The sequence below is a fragment of the Salmo salar genome, chromosome 22, assembly GCF_965601325.2.
Source record: "Salmo salar chromosome 22, fSalSal1, whole genome shotgun sequence".
Classification (NCBI taxonomy): Eukaryota; Metazoa; Chordata; class Actinopteri; order Salmoniformes; family Salmonidae; genus Salmo; species Salmo salar.
In genome coordinates this window covers 48,532,909-48,550,223 of record NC_138312.1, presented here as the reverse complement: position 1 = coordinate 48,550,223, position 17,315 = coordinate 48,532,909, and the positions used below count along the sequence as shown (strand labels likewise).

Genomic DNA, 17,315 nt, shown 5'->3' with positions numbered 1-17,315 from the left:
TGATGGAATATCAATTACACATTTGGGCCTCTCTCTCTCTCTCTCTCTCTCTCTCTCTCTCCCGCAGCCTAAAGATTCTAGTCTTTTTGATCAGCAGAGGCTCTCAGAAAGATTATTATTGATGAGAATGAGGATGAGAATACAGCTGTCCTGATTTACCACCCCTCTAATCACCTTTAAATATACAGTTTGAGTCTGGCATTTTAAAGGGGAAGTGCACCCAAAAATCTGAGTTTGTCTAATGTATATACACCTATAAGTTAACTATAGTGGACCATACTGTAGCCAAACGTTCATTCTTATTGCCATGTTATTAGATGGTGCCAAGCTCTCCCATTCATTTGGGGATTAAGGCCTATATAGTTTTGTTGTAATGCATGTCAAGATCTACCTAACCTGGCCTTCTAATCATCCATAGCTTCCAGTTGGCTAATTCAACTTCTCTCCACTCCCCTGCAACTCTTCCCCCGATTGTTGCTGTTGATGACATGGTACTCTCAGTTAACCTGTTAGGGCTAGGGGACAGTATTGACACGGCCGGATAAAAAAACGTACCCAATTTAATCTGGTTACTACTCCTGCCCAGTAACTAGAATATGCATATAATTATTGGCTTTGGATAGAAAACTCCCTAAAGTTTCTAAAACTGTATGAATGGTGTCTGTGAGTATAACAGAACTCATATGGCAGGCAAAAACCTGAGAAGATTCCAAATAGGAAGCGCCCTCTCTGACAAGTTGTTGTTCATCTTGGCTCTTTTTATTGAAGACTAAGGATCTTTGCCGTAACGTGACATTTCCTACGGCTCCCATAGGCTCTCAGAACCCGGGAAAAAGCTGAATGATATCGAGGCAGCCTCTGGCTGAAACACATTATCGCGTTTGGATAGTGGCTGGTCAGAGTACTCTGAGACTCACGCTCGTGCACGAGGGCACGAGATGTATTTATTTTCTCTCTCTTTGTACATATACAGGCTTTCCCGGTCGGAATAGTATCGCTTTTTTACGAGAAAAATTGCATAAAAATTGATTTTAAACAGCGGTTGACATGCTTCGAAGTACGGTAATGGAATATTTAGATTTTTTTTGTCACGAAATGCGCCATGCTCGCCACCCTTATTTACCCTTCCGGATAGTGTCTTGAACGCACGAACAAAACGCCGCTGTTTGGATATAACAATGGATTATTTGGGACCAAACCAACATTTGTTATTGAAGTAGCAGTCCTGGGAGTGCATTCTGACGAAGAACACCAAAGGTAATCAAACTTTTCTAATAGTAAATCGGAGTTTGGTGAAGGCTAAACTTGCTGGGTGTCTAAATAGCTAGCCCTGTGATGCCGGGCTATCTACTGAGAATATTGCAAAATGTGCTTTCACCGAAAAGCTATTTTAAAATCGGACATATCGAGTGCATAGAGGAGTTCTGTATCTATAATTCTTAAAATAATTGTTATGTTTTTTGTGAACGTTTATCGTGAGTAATTTAGTAAATTCACCGGCAGTGTTCGGTGGGAATGCTAGTCACATGCTAATGTAAAAAGCTGTTTTTTGATATAAATATGAACTTGATTGAACAAAACATGCATGTATTGTATAACATAATGTCCTAGGGTTGTCATCTGATGAAGATCATCAAAGGTTAGTGCTGCATTTAGCTGTGGTTTGGGTTTATGTGACATTATATGCTAGCTTGAAAAATGGGTGTGTGATTATTTCTGGTTGGGTACTCTGCTGACATAATCTAATGTTTTGTTTTTGTTGTAAAGCCTTTTTGAAATCGGACAGTGTGGTTAGATTAACGAGAGTCTTGTCTTTAAAATGATGTAAAATAGTCATATGTTTGAAAAATTGAAGTTTTTGCATTTTTGAGGTATTTGAATAACGCGCCACGGGATTACACTGGCTGTTGAGTAGGTCCCACCTAGCCCATAGAGGTTAACCTGTCTGGGCGAGTCCCACCCTAGTCAACAGCCAGTGGAATCGGGTGGCGCGAAATACAAATACCTCAAAAATGCTATAACTTCAATTTCTCAAACATATGACTATTTTACACAATTTTAAAGACAAGACTCACGTTAATCTAACCACATCGTCTGATTTCAAAAAGGCTTTACAGCGAAAACAAAACATTAGATTATTTCAGGAGAGTACCCTGCCAAAAATAATCACACAGCGATTTTCAAAGCAAGCATATATGTCACAAAAACCAAAACCACAGCTAAATGCAGCACTAACCTTTGATGATCTTCATCAGATGACACTCCTAGGACATTATGTTATACAATACATGCATGTTTTGTTCAATCAAGTTCATATTTATATCAAAAAACAGCTTTTTACATTAGCATGTGATGTTCAGAACTAGCATACCCAGCGAAAACTTCCGGTGAATTTACTAAATTATCCATGATAAACATTCACAAAATACATAACAATTATTTTAAGAATTATAGATACAGACCTCCTTTATGCAATCGCGGTGTCAGATTTTAAAATATCTTTTCGGCGAAAGCACATTTTGCAATATTCTGAGTACATAGCTCGGCCATCACGGCTAGCTATTTTGACACCCACCAAGTTTGGGACTAAACTCAGAATTACTATTAGAAAAATTGGATTACCTTTGCTGTTCTTCGTCAGAATGCACTCCCAGGACTTCTACTTCAGCAACAAATGTTGTTTTGGTTCCAAATAATTCATAGTTATATTCAAATAGCTCCATTTTGTTTATGCGTTCAGGTCACTATCCGAAGGGTGACGAGCGAGCGCATTTCGTGACAAAAAAATTCAAAATATTCCATTACCGTACTTCGAAGCATGTCAAACGCTGTTTAAAATCAATTTTTATGCTATTTTTCTCGTAAAATAGCGATAATATTCCAACCGGGCAACATTGTATTCAATCAAAGGCTGAAAGAAAAAATGGAGAATTCTCGTGAATGCGCCTCTGTCTCACTGTCCCCTGGCTGACCACTCACAAATTCTCCTGCTGTTCTTCGCCCAGAGACAGCAGACACCCCATTCCACTTTCTGGCGCCTTCTGAGAGCCAATGGAAGCCTTAGAAAATGTCACGTTACAGCACAGATGCTGTATTTTTGATAGAGATGCAACAGAAGGACAACAAATTGTCAGACAGGGCACTTCCTGTATGGAATCTTCTCAGGTTTTGGCCTGCCATATGAGTTCTGTTATACTCACAGACACCATTCAAACAGTTTTAGAAACTTTAGAGTGTATTCTATCCAAATCTACTAATTATATGCATATTCTCGTTTCTGGGCAAGAGTAGTAACCAGTTTAAATCGGGTACGTTTTTTTTTATCCGGCCGTGCAAATACTGCCCCCTAGCCCCAACAGGTTAACGGACATGATCAAATAAGTGCACCTTACCAAGTGCACGTGGGGTGGAATGTGTGTCCTGAATTTTATCAGGTTATGCAATGGCTACACAAAAAGGCTCTATTCAATAACATCGAACTTTAATATGCAAATGCAAAGGCATATCAGGGAAGGATACAGTTTACATAGAGGAGACCCTGAGTAAGGAATTGTGTTTTGTTAGAGATTGGGTCTGACAACAAATTGTTGTTACATTTGGGAAAAACTAAATCGATTTTGTTTGGAACAAAACGTAGATTGCTTAGTGCTGACAAGATGAAGATAAACTGCAGGCAAGGAGATTGAATCTAAAAGAATTGTAACTTATATTGGTCTGTCCATAGATCAATCCCTTTCTGAAGACCTGATTGCTCCTAAAATTATTTCTAAAATGGCGAACAAATTGACATTTTTATGTCGTAACACTAGATATTTTAACATCAAGTTAAGAAACTGCTTGTCTCAACCTTGATTCAGTGTCATGTTGATTATGCCTGCTCTTGATTATGCCTGTATAAAATACAGCTGGCAATCAAGCATGTCCTAATTGTCTTAATTACGGAACAGAAATTATATGCACCAAAAAATAACCATCATTACAGCTTCATAATACTAGCCTCTGTAGTGATCTAATTGCATGGGTAATGCAATTATTTTGAATGGCTAGCACCAATTAGCAAACTTCGATAATGCCAATTAGCAAACAACTTAGCTAACACCAATTAGCAAACTTAATTAACACCAATTAGCTAACTTAGCTAACAGCAGCAGGCTAACATAATTTCACATTTCAAACTTCACTTCTCTTTCATAAACGCATGAGGGTTTGGTTTGAGGTCAAGGGGAAGATCTCAGTTGCATAGTCCTCGAGTCCTCTCTCCTCATCTCCTTCTCAAAAGCCATTGGATGAGAAAGCCAGAGGTCCCGCCCCTCTGACCTTCTCCTCCAATAGGGTTTGAAGATACGTGGAGCAATGTTCCCTCGAAGCTGTGCGCGTGCGCAGATGAAATATCAGCCTGTACAGAGAAGCACGAGATTGAACTTTCTAGTTTCCCTCTACTCTGGGAATTGTGATTGAATCAACTTTCAATGCAACATACCAAAACAAAAACAAACTATGCAAGAGATTTTCTTGTATGCAGAGCACATTGGAGTAGGATTCTATTGCATTGACAGGCTCATAATCTACAGAGACTGGTGTGCCATAACCAATCAGAGCTGCAGTATCCCTATATGCAAATAGACAATTGCCATACATGGATCTGTGCCATTCACTATGAACTGGACAATGTTTATAACATGAGTGGTCTTGTTTTGAAATTAAAGTGAGAGCTGCATGTAGCCACGTTTGCACATTAGTTCATATTCTTTGTTTGTAAGTGAGTTATTAGCCCAGGTATAGCTAATTTCTAGTCAGCAATGGGGGAGTGGTTGCTTCCTACAAGAGCACAAAAGCAAGTCAGGTAAAGTTCTTATTTTCTGTCTTAAAGGGTCAGTGTTGTATTTTGAGACAGGCTTGAATAAGCTAAGTAGCCAATAGGCAGGGGGTAGCATAATTTGCCTGTTACTCTGTAATAATTGTATGGAAATACTAATTCATTTTATTTTGTATAGTGGTTTCATGCATCAAACAACACAACATTTTCAGTCACCTCCTTGTCTGAAGGACAAGTGGATAAACAGGTTAATGTCAATCCCTACATGTTTTTTTCAAAAGTCTCATGTAATGTAGACCTACATTGAACATCACACATTGGCTGCTACTGTGGCGCCTTCACACTTGTCTGTTTTATGGTCCCAGACGGACATGGAATTCGGAACACATGCTTTCCTCTCAGGCTTAAAACATTTGGCTTTTGAAGTACAGCAGTGGTTATGTACGTTTTAGCTTACGGACCTTTTACTTTTGTCTTCCTTTTGTGTCCTTTGCAAAATGTTATTTGCTTAGAGCTACTCTGCAAGGTCTGTTTACTGAAAAACAACATTTGTGCAAGAATATAAAGTGAACAAATAGGAGAGACCCACTTATACAGGACAAAGCACTCACTTCCACAATAATTTACCACTGTAAGTACATAGTCATATAAAATCAATATGGCGAAAGAGAGAGAGAGAGCAAAATAGAGACATTTACAGTCTAAAATGTGAAACTCAATGGGGTGTGATGAGTTTACCACCACATGACCTCAGGCTAAACTTCTACACTTTGTAGATCAGGAACTGAATGTACTGAACATGCATATAGTTTCACAATACATTGTTAACTACTTTCATTAGTACAGTATGATAATAGATCAAATGTAGATAGATCAACATGATAGATGTGGCACGAAATGAACCGGTTGCCCTGCATGGCGTTGCATAGACCAGGGAACTCTTTAGTCCGGTCCTGGAGAGCTACTGGGTGTGCAAGCTTTTGTTTCAGCCCAACACTAACTCAATTAATTCACTTAATCATGGTCCACATCGAAGATCATGATTCATTGATTATTTGAAACAGGTGTGTTATGCTGGGCTGGAGTAAAACCCTGCACACCCTGGATGAGATTTGGAGACCCCTGGAAAATACCTTGAATTGATAGAGGCATGATACTGTTGTCACAAACGTGATGAGAGACGGACCAAGGCGCAGCGTGATTTGAGTTCGACATCTTTTTTCAAAGTGAAACTTCTACAAAACAATAAACCAACAACGAAATGTGAAAGTAGTGGTGCTACATACACAAACACAAAACAATATCCCACAAAGCAGGTGGGAACAATGAACAACTTAAGTATGATCCCCAATTAGAGACAACGATAAACAGCTGCCTCTAATTGGGAACCATACCAAGAGCACCAACATAGAAATGAAAAGACTAGAACACCCCCTAGTCACCAAGGGCTCTCTATGGTCAGGGTGTGACAGATACAGTGATACTGTGTGTATTGTGACCTGTTGTCATGCATGTACTGTAGGGTTGGTGGGGCAATATGCTATTACACAAATAGGACAAAGGATGCTATATGACAGGAATAATGTTTCCTTACATAGTCTAATACAAGGGGTAGCTGTATGACAGTTAGGAAAACAACAGGCTGTCAAGGAGAAGGATTGTGAGATGTAACACTTCGATCATGCTATATCTTTTAGATAAGACACATCTCAAATCAAAGTTTATTTGTCACGTGCGCCGAATACAACAGGTGTAGATCTTACAGTGAAATGCTTACTTACAGGCTCTAACCAATAGTGCAAAAAAGGTATTAGGTGAACAATCGGTAGGTAAAGAAATAAAACAACAGTAAAAAGACAGGCTATATACAGTAGCGAGGCTATAAAAGTAGCAAGGCTACATACAGACACCGGTTAGTCAGGCTGATTGAGGTAGTATGTACATGTATATATGGTTAAAGTGACTATGCATATATGATGAACAGAGAGTAGCAGTAACGTAAAAGAGGGGTTGGCGGGTGGTGGGTGGGACACAATGCAGATAGCCCGGTTAGCCAGTGTGCGGGAGCACTGGTTGGTCAGCCCAATTGAGGTAGTATGTACATGAATGTATAGTTAAAGTGACTATGCATATATGATAAACAGAGAGTAGCAGCAGTGTAAAAAGAGGGGTTGGGGGGGGCACACAATGCAAATAGTCCTGGTAGCCATTTGATTACCTGTTCAGGAGTCTTATGGCTTGGGGGTAAAAACTATTGAGAAGCCTTTTTGTCCTAGACTTGGCACTCCGGTACCGCTTGCCACGCGGTAGTAGAGAGAACAGTCTATGACTGGGGTGGCTGGGGTCTTTGACAATTTTTAGGGCCTTCCTCTGACACCACCTCTCACAATCTATGGAAGTAGTTATGTATTATGATACATTTGTACTCATGCTTCTCATTACCTGAAGGACAACATCCATAAGAAGCATGATTCAAAAATGTAATTAGATTATCCAGTAAAGTAACATTTGTCTGATACATTTCCAATGTCTATACGAATTAACTAAGAGACACAAAACATATCTCCCTTTCTTGAAGACACATCTCCCAACTGCATGCAAAAAAAATCCTCCCTAAAATCCCCAAAGTGCCCTTCAACTTAATTATCTTCATCCGCCTGTTGTTTCTTGCTGAAGTTTTATCCTCGTAATAGTCGGCAGATGGTGCATCTTAAACAACAGCACATCGCTTAAACAAAATACCATTGACTACTTTATCTTTCAAAGACTTGTCTATAAGACTGAAGCTCTCGGTGGAGGAAGTCTCTGTGGTGGTGAAGTTATAAAGGAGGATTAGTCTCTTGAATTAGCAATGTGTTTTAAACAGAACTGGCAAGAGGATTTAGCCTAATAGCTAGATGTGTGAGGATAGATAAGGGATATGGGGAGTGATGTTTTCGTTTGAGAAATGTCCCTGGCTACTTTGGCCCTCTGAAGGATTAGGAACGGAAAACAAAAAAAGCCCACACATGACGTTGTCTGAGTCAACAGAGCTGGGTCCTATTCATTAGGCACCAAATGGAAGAAAAGGGACTGAAATATGGAGGGACTACCCGGACTTGTCCAATAAGAACCAGTCTTTTTCATTTCCTGTAGCAAAATGTTTGGCAAAGTTTAACAGACAGAGGCCGTCGCAGGAGAAAGATTTGGATTTTTAACCTTTGATCTATAACCGTTATTTCCAGTGGTATGCCAGCACCTGTTTGTAAACTTTGGGGATGGGTTTTATTCACTGGGAAGGAAAGTTACAGATTGTACAGATGTTAGAGTAATTTGTTTCATCGATTGCTTGATTGGTCGGTCACTTTTTTGGGTCACTTTTCAGGTGCATAAATACTCTTCTCTCTCTTCATTCCCTCTCTCTTCACTCAGCTGTCTTCACGGAGGTTCCTCATGACATCACGACGCAGAGCGGTCAGGACGTGGAGATGGCCTGTTCGTTCCGGGGGGCGGGCCCCTCCTACTCCTTGGAGATCCAGTGGTGGTACATGAAGAACCACAGAGACTGGCCAGAGAAACCCACCTGGACCACCAATCAGGTGAGCCGCTGAGAGAAATGTTATGGTCGCAGCGAGAATTTTATTTAAGGGAGAGTTTTATTGGCCCGGGGGTGACACCTATGAGTTATTGAATCCGAGTAACTGTCTGTGATTCTGCTCGACATAGAGAAGCAGTGCTTGTGTTTGCTCAGGACTTGATGACCACAATGAAACAATGTAGACCTACCCACTAAGAGATTAGTAACTGTCAACCCTGGTTTGTCTGTTGAAAGGTTACAAATTAAGCCCTAAATCCTAACTTGAGATATTCTTGTCGGCATGTGTATAACTTCCTCCCTTACAGGTCAATGCATTATTCACTTGACTTATGTGCTTGTTTCTTAAAAGAGGAGCCCTGTATCTGATTATCATCATCATGCAAAAAACATTCATTAAGCCCACATAGACTTTGTTAACGCACTATTACCATACAAAGAGATAATGTACATTACTGTGGACAGAACTGAATTGACTGAATCCACATTAGCCTACAATACAGCAGGCAGAGGAAAACATTAGCTGCAGCCCTTGGCACAGGAAAGAATAGATAATTGCTGATTAGCATTTTTCTAGCACTGTGGGAGCAGGTTGACTTCTCTAACTTAGGGAAACTTAGAGCTCCTGCTGTGGTGCTAGACACTATAATTGGCACTAAGGAAGAAATAGATTTTCCACATCTCTGTTCGATGCATAATGCATACCTATGCCCCAAAATAATTCCTTCCCCTCCCCAACTTTCCCAGATATTTTCTTCACTCGATGCCCCGAAATAGCTAGCTATCAGACACAACAACAACCAAGATATTAGGCTACCCAGTACAACAGGAACCAATATATTAGGCTACCCAGTACAACAGGAACCAATATATTAGGCTACCCAGTGCAACAGCAACCAAGATACTAGGCTACCCAGTGACATAACAAAAAACAAGATATAAGACTACCCAGTGACATAAAAACAACCAAGATATTAGACTACCCAGTGACATAAAAACAGCCAAGATATTAGGCTACCCAGTGACATAACAACCAAGATATTAGGCTACCCAGTGACATAAAAACAGCCAAGATATTAGGCTACCCAGTGACATAACAACCAAGATATTAGGCTACCCAGTGACATAACAACCAAGATATTAGACTACCCAGTGACATAAAAACAGCCAAGATATTAGGCTACCTAGTGGCATAACAACCAAGATATTAGGCTACCCAGTGACATAACAACCAAGATATTAGACTACCCAGTGACATAAAAACAGCCAAGATATTAGGCTACCCAGTGACATAACAACCAAGATATTAGACTACCTAGTGGCATAAAAACAGCCAAGATATTAGGCTACCTAGTGGCATAACAACCAAGATATTAGGCTACCCAGTGACATAACAACCAAGATATTAGACTACCCAGTGACATAAAAACAGCCAAGACATTAGGCTACCCAGTGACATAACAACCAAGATATTAGACTACCTAGTGGCATAAAAACAGCCAAGATATTAGGCTACCCAGTGGCATAAAAACAGCCAAGATATTAGGCTACCCAGTGACATAACAACCAAGATATTAGGCTACCCAGTGACATAACAACCAAGATATTAGGCTACCCAGTGACATAAACAAGATATTAGACTTCCCAGTGTGGATAGGAAATTGTTTATTTGATCGCAGTGCTAAAGGTTTTGAATTGCAGATGTGTGAAAGCTAAAATATGTACACAGTTCTACATACCATTTTTAGGTGGTGGACTGTAAGACATTTTCATTTGTTGATGATCTGACGTGTAACATATTTGAAAGGGTCGACATATTTCAAGTGATATTTGATTCTTATCTATACTGATACTGTATGTCACTTGCTAATGTTATTTCAGCCATGTGCCTGACTTCTTTCCATCAATTCCTTATAGGTGGTTCCCATGGAGATGTCTAAAGATGCCGCAAAAATAAGTGTGAGTAGACACATCAGTGTACAGTACTGCACTTGAAACTAAATTGACTGTAAGCTAAACATGATTAACTCATTGTCAACATACATACTATTGATACCGAGGAATAGGATTTATATGCTTATGATTTACAAATACATTATCTTCTGCCACAGGTGGTAAAAGTGGCCGGGAGCAACATCTCCCACAAGCTTCGCCTCTCCAGCATCAAGCGGTCGGACGAGGGCACGTACGAGTGCCGTGTCATCGACTTCAGCGGCAGCGTGGCGCAACACCACCGTGTCCGGGCCTACCTGCAGGTGGAGGCTGAACGAAGCCTGGGCCACATCTCGGCAGACACCCTGCCTCAGGAGCCTCGGCACAGGGGACAGGGGAGCCAGGCGGATCTACACCAAACAGAGGGCCGGGAACTGAAGAGGCGTTCGGCCGATGACAGCACCACGGACTGCACTGAGAGCTGTGTGCTCTAGAGGTTATTGTGTCCAGATGGGAAGAACAGGAGTGCATGTTCCCGATTATCATAAGAAGGATGATTGTTTTAACACCCACAGAGAGGCCTGGACAAAAACAGGACTCTTTCTGCTTAATTTATATGTTCATTTATGAATCGATTTGTTTGGCTTGTTTGTTTGTCTTATATTTCTTTATGCTTGTTTGGATTAGGATTGTCAGAGACCACCAGGGGGCATGATCGTACGTTATCTTGGTTCTCAATGTAATGTTATTTCTCATCACTTTCGTTAAAGCCCCAGTGCAGTCAAAAACGTGTTTTCCTGTATTTAATATATTTCCACACCATGAGGTTTGATTAATACTGTGAAATTGTCAAAATTATGATTATGCCCTTTTAGTGTAATAGCTGTTTGAAAAGATTGGCTGAAATTTCTGCCTGTTTTGGTGGGATGGAGTTTGGCCTGCCTCGTGACATCATAATGGACCAATAAGAAAGAGAGTTCCAGACCTCTCTGGCAGATAGTTTTCCCCTCCCCACTCAGACCACTCCCAGACAGTCCTATCAAAATTCTTGCTTTAGAAATTGCTATTTGCTAAGAACCTATTTTTGTTTATTTTTTACAATTTTATTTGGAAACTATCACAATAAGGTACTTAATTGTTACCCAAAAATGATTTGATATTGAGATAAATACGGCTGCATTTGACCTTTAAATGCTTTGTCCATGATTTCTGACTCTGGGATTGTGATGGGTGAAGATGAGGGTATTGTTGGCTGGAGAGGAGATGGCGGTAAGGCCTGTGTCTCAAAAGTCTGAATTTCATTCCTTCCCTTGTCTCCATTCCTTCTTAAGCACTGATATGAAATGACTGGAAAGGGACAAGGCAATATAGTAGGAACCAATCCAGATCTTTCCCTATCTGTAGTTATAAAGTAAAGGAGACGAGGAGAGAAAGACACCCCATGATAGATTGATTGGATAGGGAGATTTTGCTCTCAGTGATGTATACATTGAAATGCCTCGTTCCTCAATGGTGTTTTATGGAAATGTATGCCAAAAAAAGTTACAGTATTTACATGCAAACTACACTTTTTATTTTATCAAGGTCTGTGAAAGTACTTTGGAGAGTTGTTTTTTGGTTTGTACTTACATTTTGCTTTATCTAAAGGGTGTAACTATTTAAACCACTTCTAGAATGTCTAACGGAAACCCAAACATACATGTATGCCTTCATCACCTGGAATAAACTGTATAATATTGTCTTCACAATACACACACACACTTTTCCTATCAACACAACACAATTTATTCAGTGCTAAGTAACCAAATGAATCATATGGCACATAGTGGGTTGGCTTTCTGGACCCAGATTAAGCCTGTGCTGGACGAAAATGCACTTTCAATGGAAATTCCCCATTGAGAATAATTTTTAGTCCTGGACTAGGCTTAATATGTGTCAGAGAAACCTCCCCAGAGTATGTTAATCCTTGCTTTTTTGTCATTCTATTTCCAACTAGTGTTGGGCTTTTTTGTGCAATTATTTCATCAGTAGAGTTAAAATGACAGTTAAGGTATGTTTTTTTCAACTCTTTTCATGTTCGTCTTCTTGACAGTGTTTGTTCTTCAATCTAAGTGCTGCTGTTTGATATCTATTCTGTTAAATACTTTTATTTGATGGGAAACCTTTGGTCTTTAGATTTTTTATTTTTATTGTTTCAGTTAAAGTACTGTTATGTCTGCGTGATCTCCTGTCAGAGAAAAAAAGTAATTCACAGAAATCAAAACATTTGAACTTGATGGTTGATGAAAGAGTTGATTGTCAATAGGCAGAGTGCGCTGTTTGAAAAGGAAAGGGAGGTCTTAAATGCACAACAGGACCATGGATGCTTGTATTCTTCTACATCTGCTTTGCTGTGATCAGGAATACACCAGCAAACACCTTTTGAAGCATCTGTCAGATATAGTTGTCATGAATTACATGTAAGGAGAATAGAAGCTTCATTATTGCAGTGTTTTGAGATTTTATGACAGACTATGTACCACCTGTTAGTATTTCCAAGATAAACGGACAGGTACATATTTAACAAAACCCTGAATAACCCGTGAATAATATATTAACTGTACAATCCTGAAAATTACATTTTAGACAATTAGCACCCACTCTTACCCAGAGCGACTTACAATTAGTGCATTCAAATATATGAGGTGTGGATCAATTGATTGTTTTTTACGCTTCTCTTAAAAGTTGCTTAGCTGGTAAATTGTAGAATGAAGTTGTCGCTATACACTGAAGGACAGACAGTTCTATGTTTAAAAAAAAGTTTAACCATTCATTACATATCATTGGAAGGTAAGGTGACGGTTATATACTCTCTGAACATTTAAAAGGAGAGCTGGGATGTGGAATGCAACATCATCAATGTTATGCTGCCATTGTGAAATATTTTAGGAAATATATGGAACAATTCCTGTCATATTTATTAAATCCCCCCCAAAATTGTCTTTTTTTTATTTGGTCCCTTCAGTTGGTCTATGTTGGTTTGAGGACACAACAACAGAATATGAAGTGTTACACAGCCCCCCTTTTCACTCTTCCCATCTTCTTATCCTCATTTGGGGTGCACTACTGCCACACACAGTCCTAACAATGAATTACAATTACCAGTGCTCCTCAGCCTGCTTAATTGCACTTCCTTGTTTAAACAATAGAGGTCTGTGTTACACATCCTATCACCTGCTGACCATATTGACCATAAAAAAACAGGACCCTAACCTGCCATTACACATATCTGAGACTCCTTATCCCTTTGAAAAGTAATTTCTCAGTAATGACTCTGGTGCGGTTTTCAGTGGAGTGATTTTACAATCACGGACCACAGTAACAAAAGGTTGCACCATGAACCATGCAGTCAACTCTTCCTAACTTAGAAAAGTAAGGTTATGGTCATGAGGTTCTGCTGATGCCTAAATATCCACTGTGAAGTTACAGTTAAGCTCTTAGATATTGCCTTTGCGTATGCAGGTGAGGTAATTCCCGTGTAACCGATGTGAAATGGCTAGTTAGTTAGCGGTGGTGCGCTAATAGCGTTTCAATCAGTGACGTCACTCGCTCTGAGACTTGAAGTAGGGTTTCCCCTTGCGTTGCAAGGGCCGCGGCTTTTGTGGCGCGATGGGTAACGATGCTTCGTGGGGTGTTAGTTGTTGATGTGTGCAAGGATCCCTGGTTCGAGCCCGGGTTGGGGCGAAGAGAGGGACGGAACCTACACTGTTACACCCGCATGGATGTGAGGCAGTTCAAGTCTTTTCAGATGGTTGGAAACATGCTTCATTTCAGCAGAGCTAGTTCACTGTAGTGCTCTTAAAGAGGCAATCTGCAGTTACCACATCAATTTAGTTTACTTATAAATGAATGACATGTAGCCATTGATTCTTGAAGAATCATGAGCTTAGTTCAACCATTATACCCCATCAGAACCCAAAATATAAGCTTGTTTGAAAACAAAGCCAATGTAAAGAAGCACCATATAGCATCAAAACATGGTTAAAACTATAATTTTAATACCAGGGATGGTCAGTCCTTGCATCAATAGCTTTGTATATGAATTTGAGAGTGGATATATTTCTCCAGCTCCATCCCTCAGCTTTTTACTGAAACGGAAGGGGAGAATGCTTTGTAATTGTTTTAACTGCTGATTGTCACTTTAAGCGTGTCTGGAAATGCTGTAGGAATTCCAGCCCAGATGAACACGCTGAAGTGATCATTGCATCAACATGACACAACAGCTGCAATGTTAAGAATATGCCAAGGGCAGGTTAGAGTTGTCTGAGGTCATTGGTAAAACTACCATCAGAATAATAGTATGTTTGTGTTTGCACATTTGCTTTACAACTTATACTTGTACTTGTTTAGCTTGTTTTCAAACAATCAAATTATTTAACAGGAAATCATAAAGTAAGAGATAAATAATTCTGAATTTCTTGGGAGAGTGGTTTTGTAAACCTGTCACCATCTCTTGGTAGCAGTAGATTGTATTGTATCTGACATTTTATAAATACAACTTAATGTTTTGTCAAAGTTAACAATAAAATGAACAATCAGTGCATACAATCTTCCGTGTGGCTAACTTGGCTGTGCACCACAAAATGGAGGTCCACTCGTAAAAACCATAGAGCAGAACCTAACCAGAACCAGACCGTTACATCAACATTTTGGGATTTGTTTGTGCATTTCCCCCATGGATTTGGTTTCCCTCAGATTTTTGCATGGTACTATATGTAAACTGATGGATTACTAGCTCCTCTCACTGAGGTCAACTGAGTTTTACAGCCAAGACTGGAGACCTGTTTCTTCTGACTGCACCTTGGTCCCCTCACCAACACCTCCCGTCATAGCCTGCTTATGCCTTCTAGCCTGCTCTTAATGTTTCTTTAGCAGAAGTCCTGTAGGAGATTGGGGGTGTAGAATCAATGGAAGTGAAGGGATTATACCCAGTGCAAAGGTTGAGTGGTAGTATTTAACAGGTAGTATCACCAAACCTTCCCAACATGGCATATTCCCGGGATAAAATTGCCCGAATTCTTCTTAGAGATGTCTGGTAGAACAGAATCTCAGAAGCATGGGGATATTTTTTATGATATTGTGTGTGGGTTGAGTGTTGCCACAGTGCAACCACAAACTGAAAACCAAATGTATTTGATGGATACATTTTTCTAAAATGTCAAAGTGGAAATACTAACTTCAGAAGCCTTTCTAAACCACAAATACAAGTTTTTGCAGGAAAGGTCTCCAGCAACAGGGTGATCAAAATAAGGTCCTACATACAGTTGAAGTCGGAAGTTTACATACACTTAGGTTGGAGTCATTAAAACTCGTTTTACAACCACTCCACAAATGTCTTGTTAAACAAATTGTAGTTTTGGCAAGTCGGTTAGGACATCTACTTTGTGCATGACACAAGTAATTTTTTACAATTGTTTACAGACAGATTATTTCACTTATAATTCACTGTATCACAATTCCAGTGGGTCAGAAATGTACATACACTAAGTTGACTGTGCCTTTAAACAGCTTGTACATTTCCAGAAAATGATGTCATGGCTTTAGAAGCTTCTGATAGGCTAATTGACATCATTTGAGTCAATTGGAGGTGTAACTATGGATGTATTTCAAGGCCTACCTTCAAACTCAGTTCCTCTTTGCTTGACATCATGGGAAAATCAAAAGAAATCAGCCAAGACTTCAGAAAATAAATTGTAGACCTCCACAAGTCTGACACATCCTTGGGAGCAATTTCCAAATGCCTGAAGGTACCACATTCATCTGTACAAACAATAGTACGCAAATATAAACACCATGGGACCACGCAGCCGTCATACAGCTCAGGAAGGAGACGTGTTCTGTTTCCTAGAGATGAATGTACTTTGGTGTGAAAAGTTCAAATCAATCCCAGAACAACAGCAAAGGACCTTGTGAAGATCGTGGAGGAAACAGGTACAAAGGTATCTATATCCATAGTAAAACGAGTCCTATATCGACATAACCTGAAAGGCCGCTCAGCAAGGAAGAAGCCACTGCTCCAAAACTGCCATAAAAAAGACAGACTACAGTTTGCAACTGCACATGGGGACAACGATCATACTTTTTGGAGAAATGTCCTCTGGTCTGATGAAACAAAACTAGAACTGTTTGGCCATAATGACCATCGTTATTTTTGGAGGAAAATGAGACTTGCAAGCCAAAGAACACCATCCCATTCATGAAGCATGGGGGTGGCAGCATCATGTTGTGGGGGTGCTTTGCTGCAGGAGGGACTGGTGCACTTCACAAAATAGATGGCATCATGAGGGAGGAAAATTATGTGGCTATATTGAAGCAGCATCTCAAGACATCAGTCAGGAAGTTAAAGCTTGGTCGCAAATGGGTCTTCCAAATGGACAATGACCCAAAGCATACTTCCAAAGTTGTGGCAAAATGGCTTAAGGACAACAAAGTCAAGGTATTGGAGTGGCCATCACAAAGCCCTGACCTCAATCCCATAGAAAATGTATGGGCAGAACTGAAAAAGCGTGTGCGAGCAAGGAGGACCTACACACCTGACTCAGTTATACCAGCTTTGTCAGGAGGAATAGGCCAAAATTCACCCAACTTATTGTGGGAAGCTTGTGGAAGGCTACCCGAAACGTTTGACCCAAATTAAACAACTTAAAGGCAATGCTACCAAATACTAATTGAGTGTATGTAAACTTCTGACCCACTGGGAATGTGATGAAAGTAATGAAAGCTGAAATAAATCCTTCTCTCTACTATTGTTCTGACATTTCACATTCTTAAAATAAAGTGGTGATCCTAACTGAACGAAGACAGGGAATTTTTACTAGGAATAAATGTCAGGAATTGTGAAAAACTGAGTTTAAAATTATTTTGCTAAGGTGTATGTAAACTGTATGTACTTAATGGCACACCTATTCTTTATGGCAAAATCATCCAATGGCAGACATTATCCAGCTAGCACAT

General features: G+C 39.9%; 1 protein-coding gene across 1 annotated transcript in view; it reads left to right on the top strand.

Annotated features, from left to right (window-relative positions):
- LOC106583603 (V-set and transmembrane domain-containing protein 2-like protein) overlaps positions 1 to 10,927 on the top strand; it is a 47,434-nt gene extending 36,507 nt beyond the window's left edge. Inside the window, exons 2-4 of the mRNA XM_014167972.3 lie at positions 8,228 to 8,394; positions 10,308 to 10,349; positions 10,502 to 10,927. Of these exons, the coding sequence (XP_014023447.1) occupies positions 8,228 to 8,394; positions 10,308 to 10,349; positions 10,502 to 10,816 (524 nt within the window). The 3' untranslated portion in view covers positions 10,817 to 10,927. The remainder of the gene's footprint in view (positions 1 to 8,227; positions 8,395 to 10,307; positions 10,350 to 10,501) is intronic.
- The last annotated feature ends 6,388 nt before the right edge of the window (positions 10,928 to 17,315 follow it).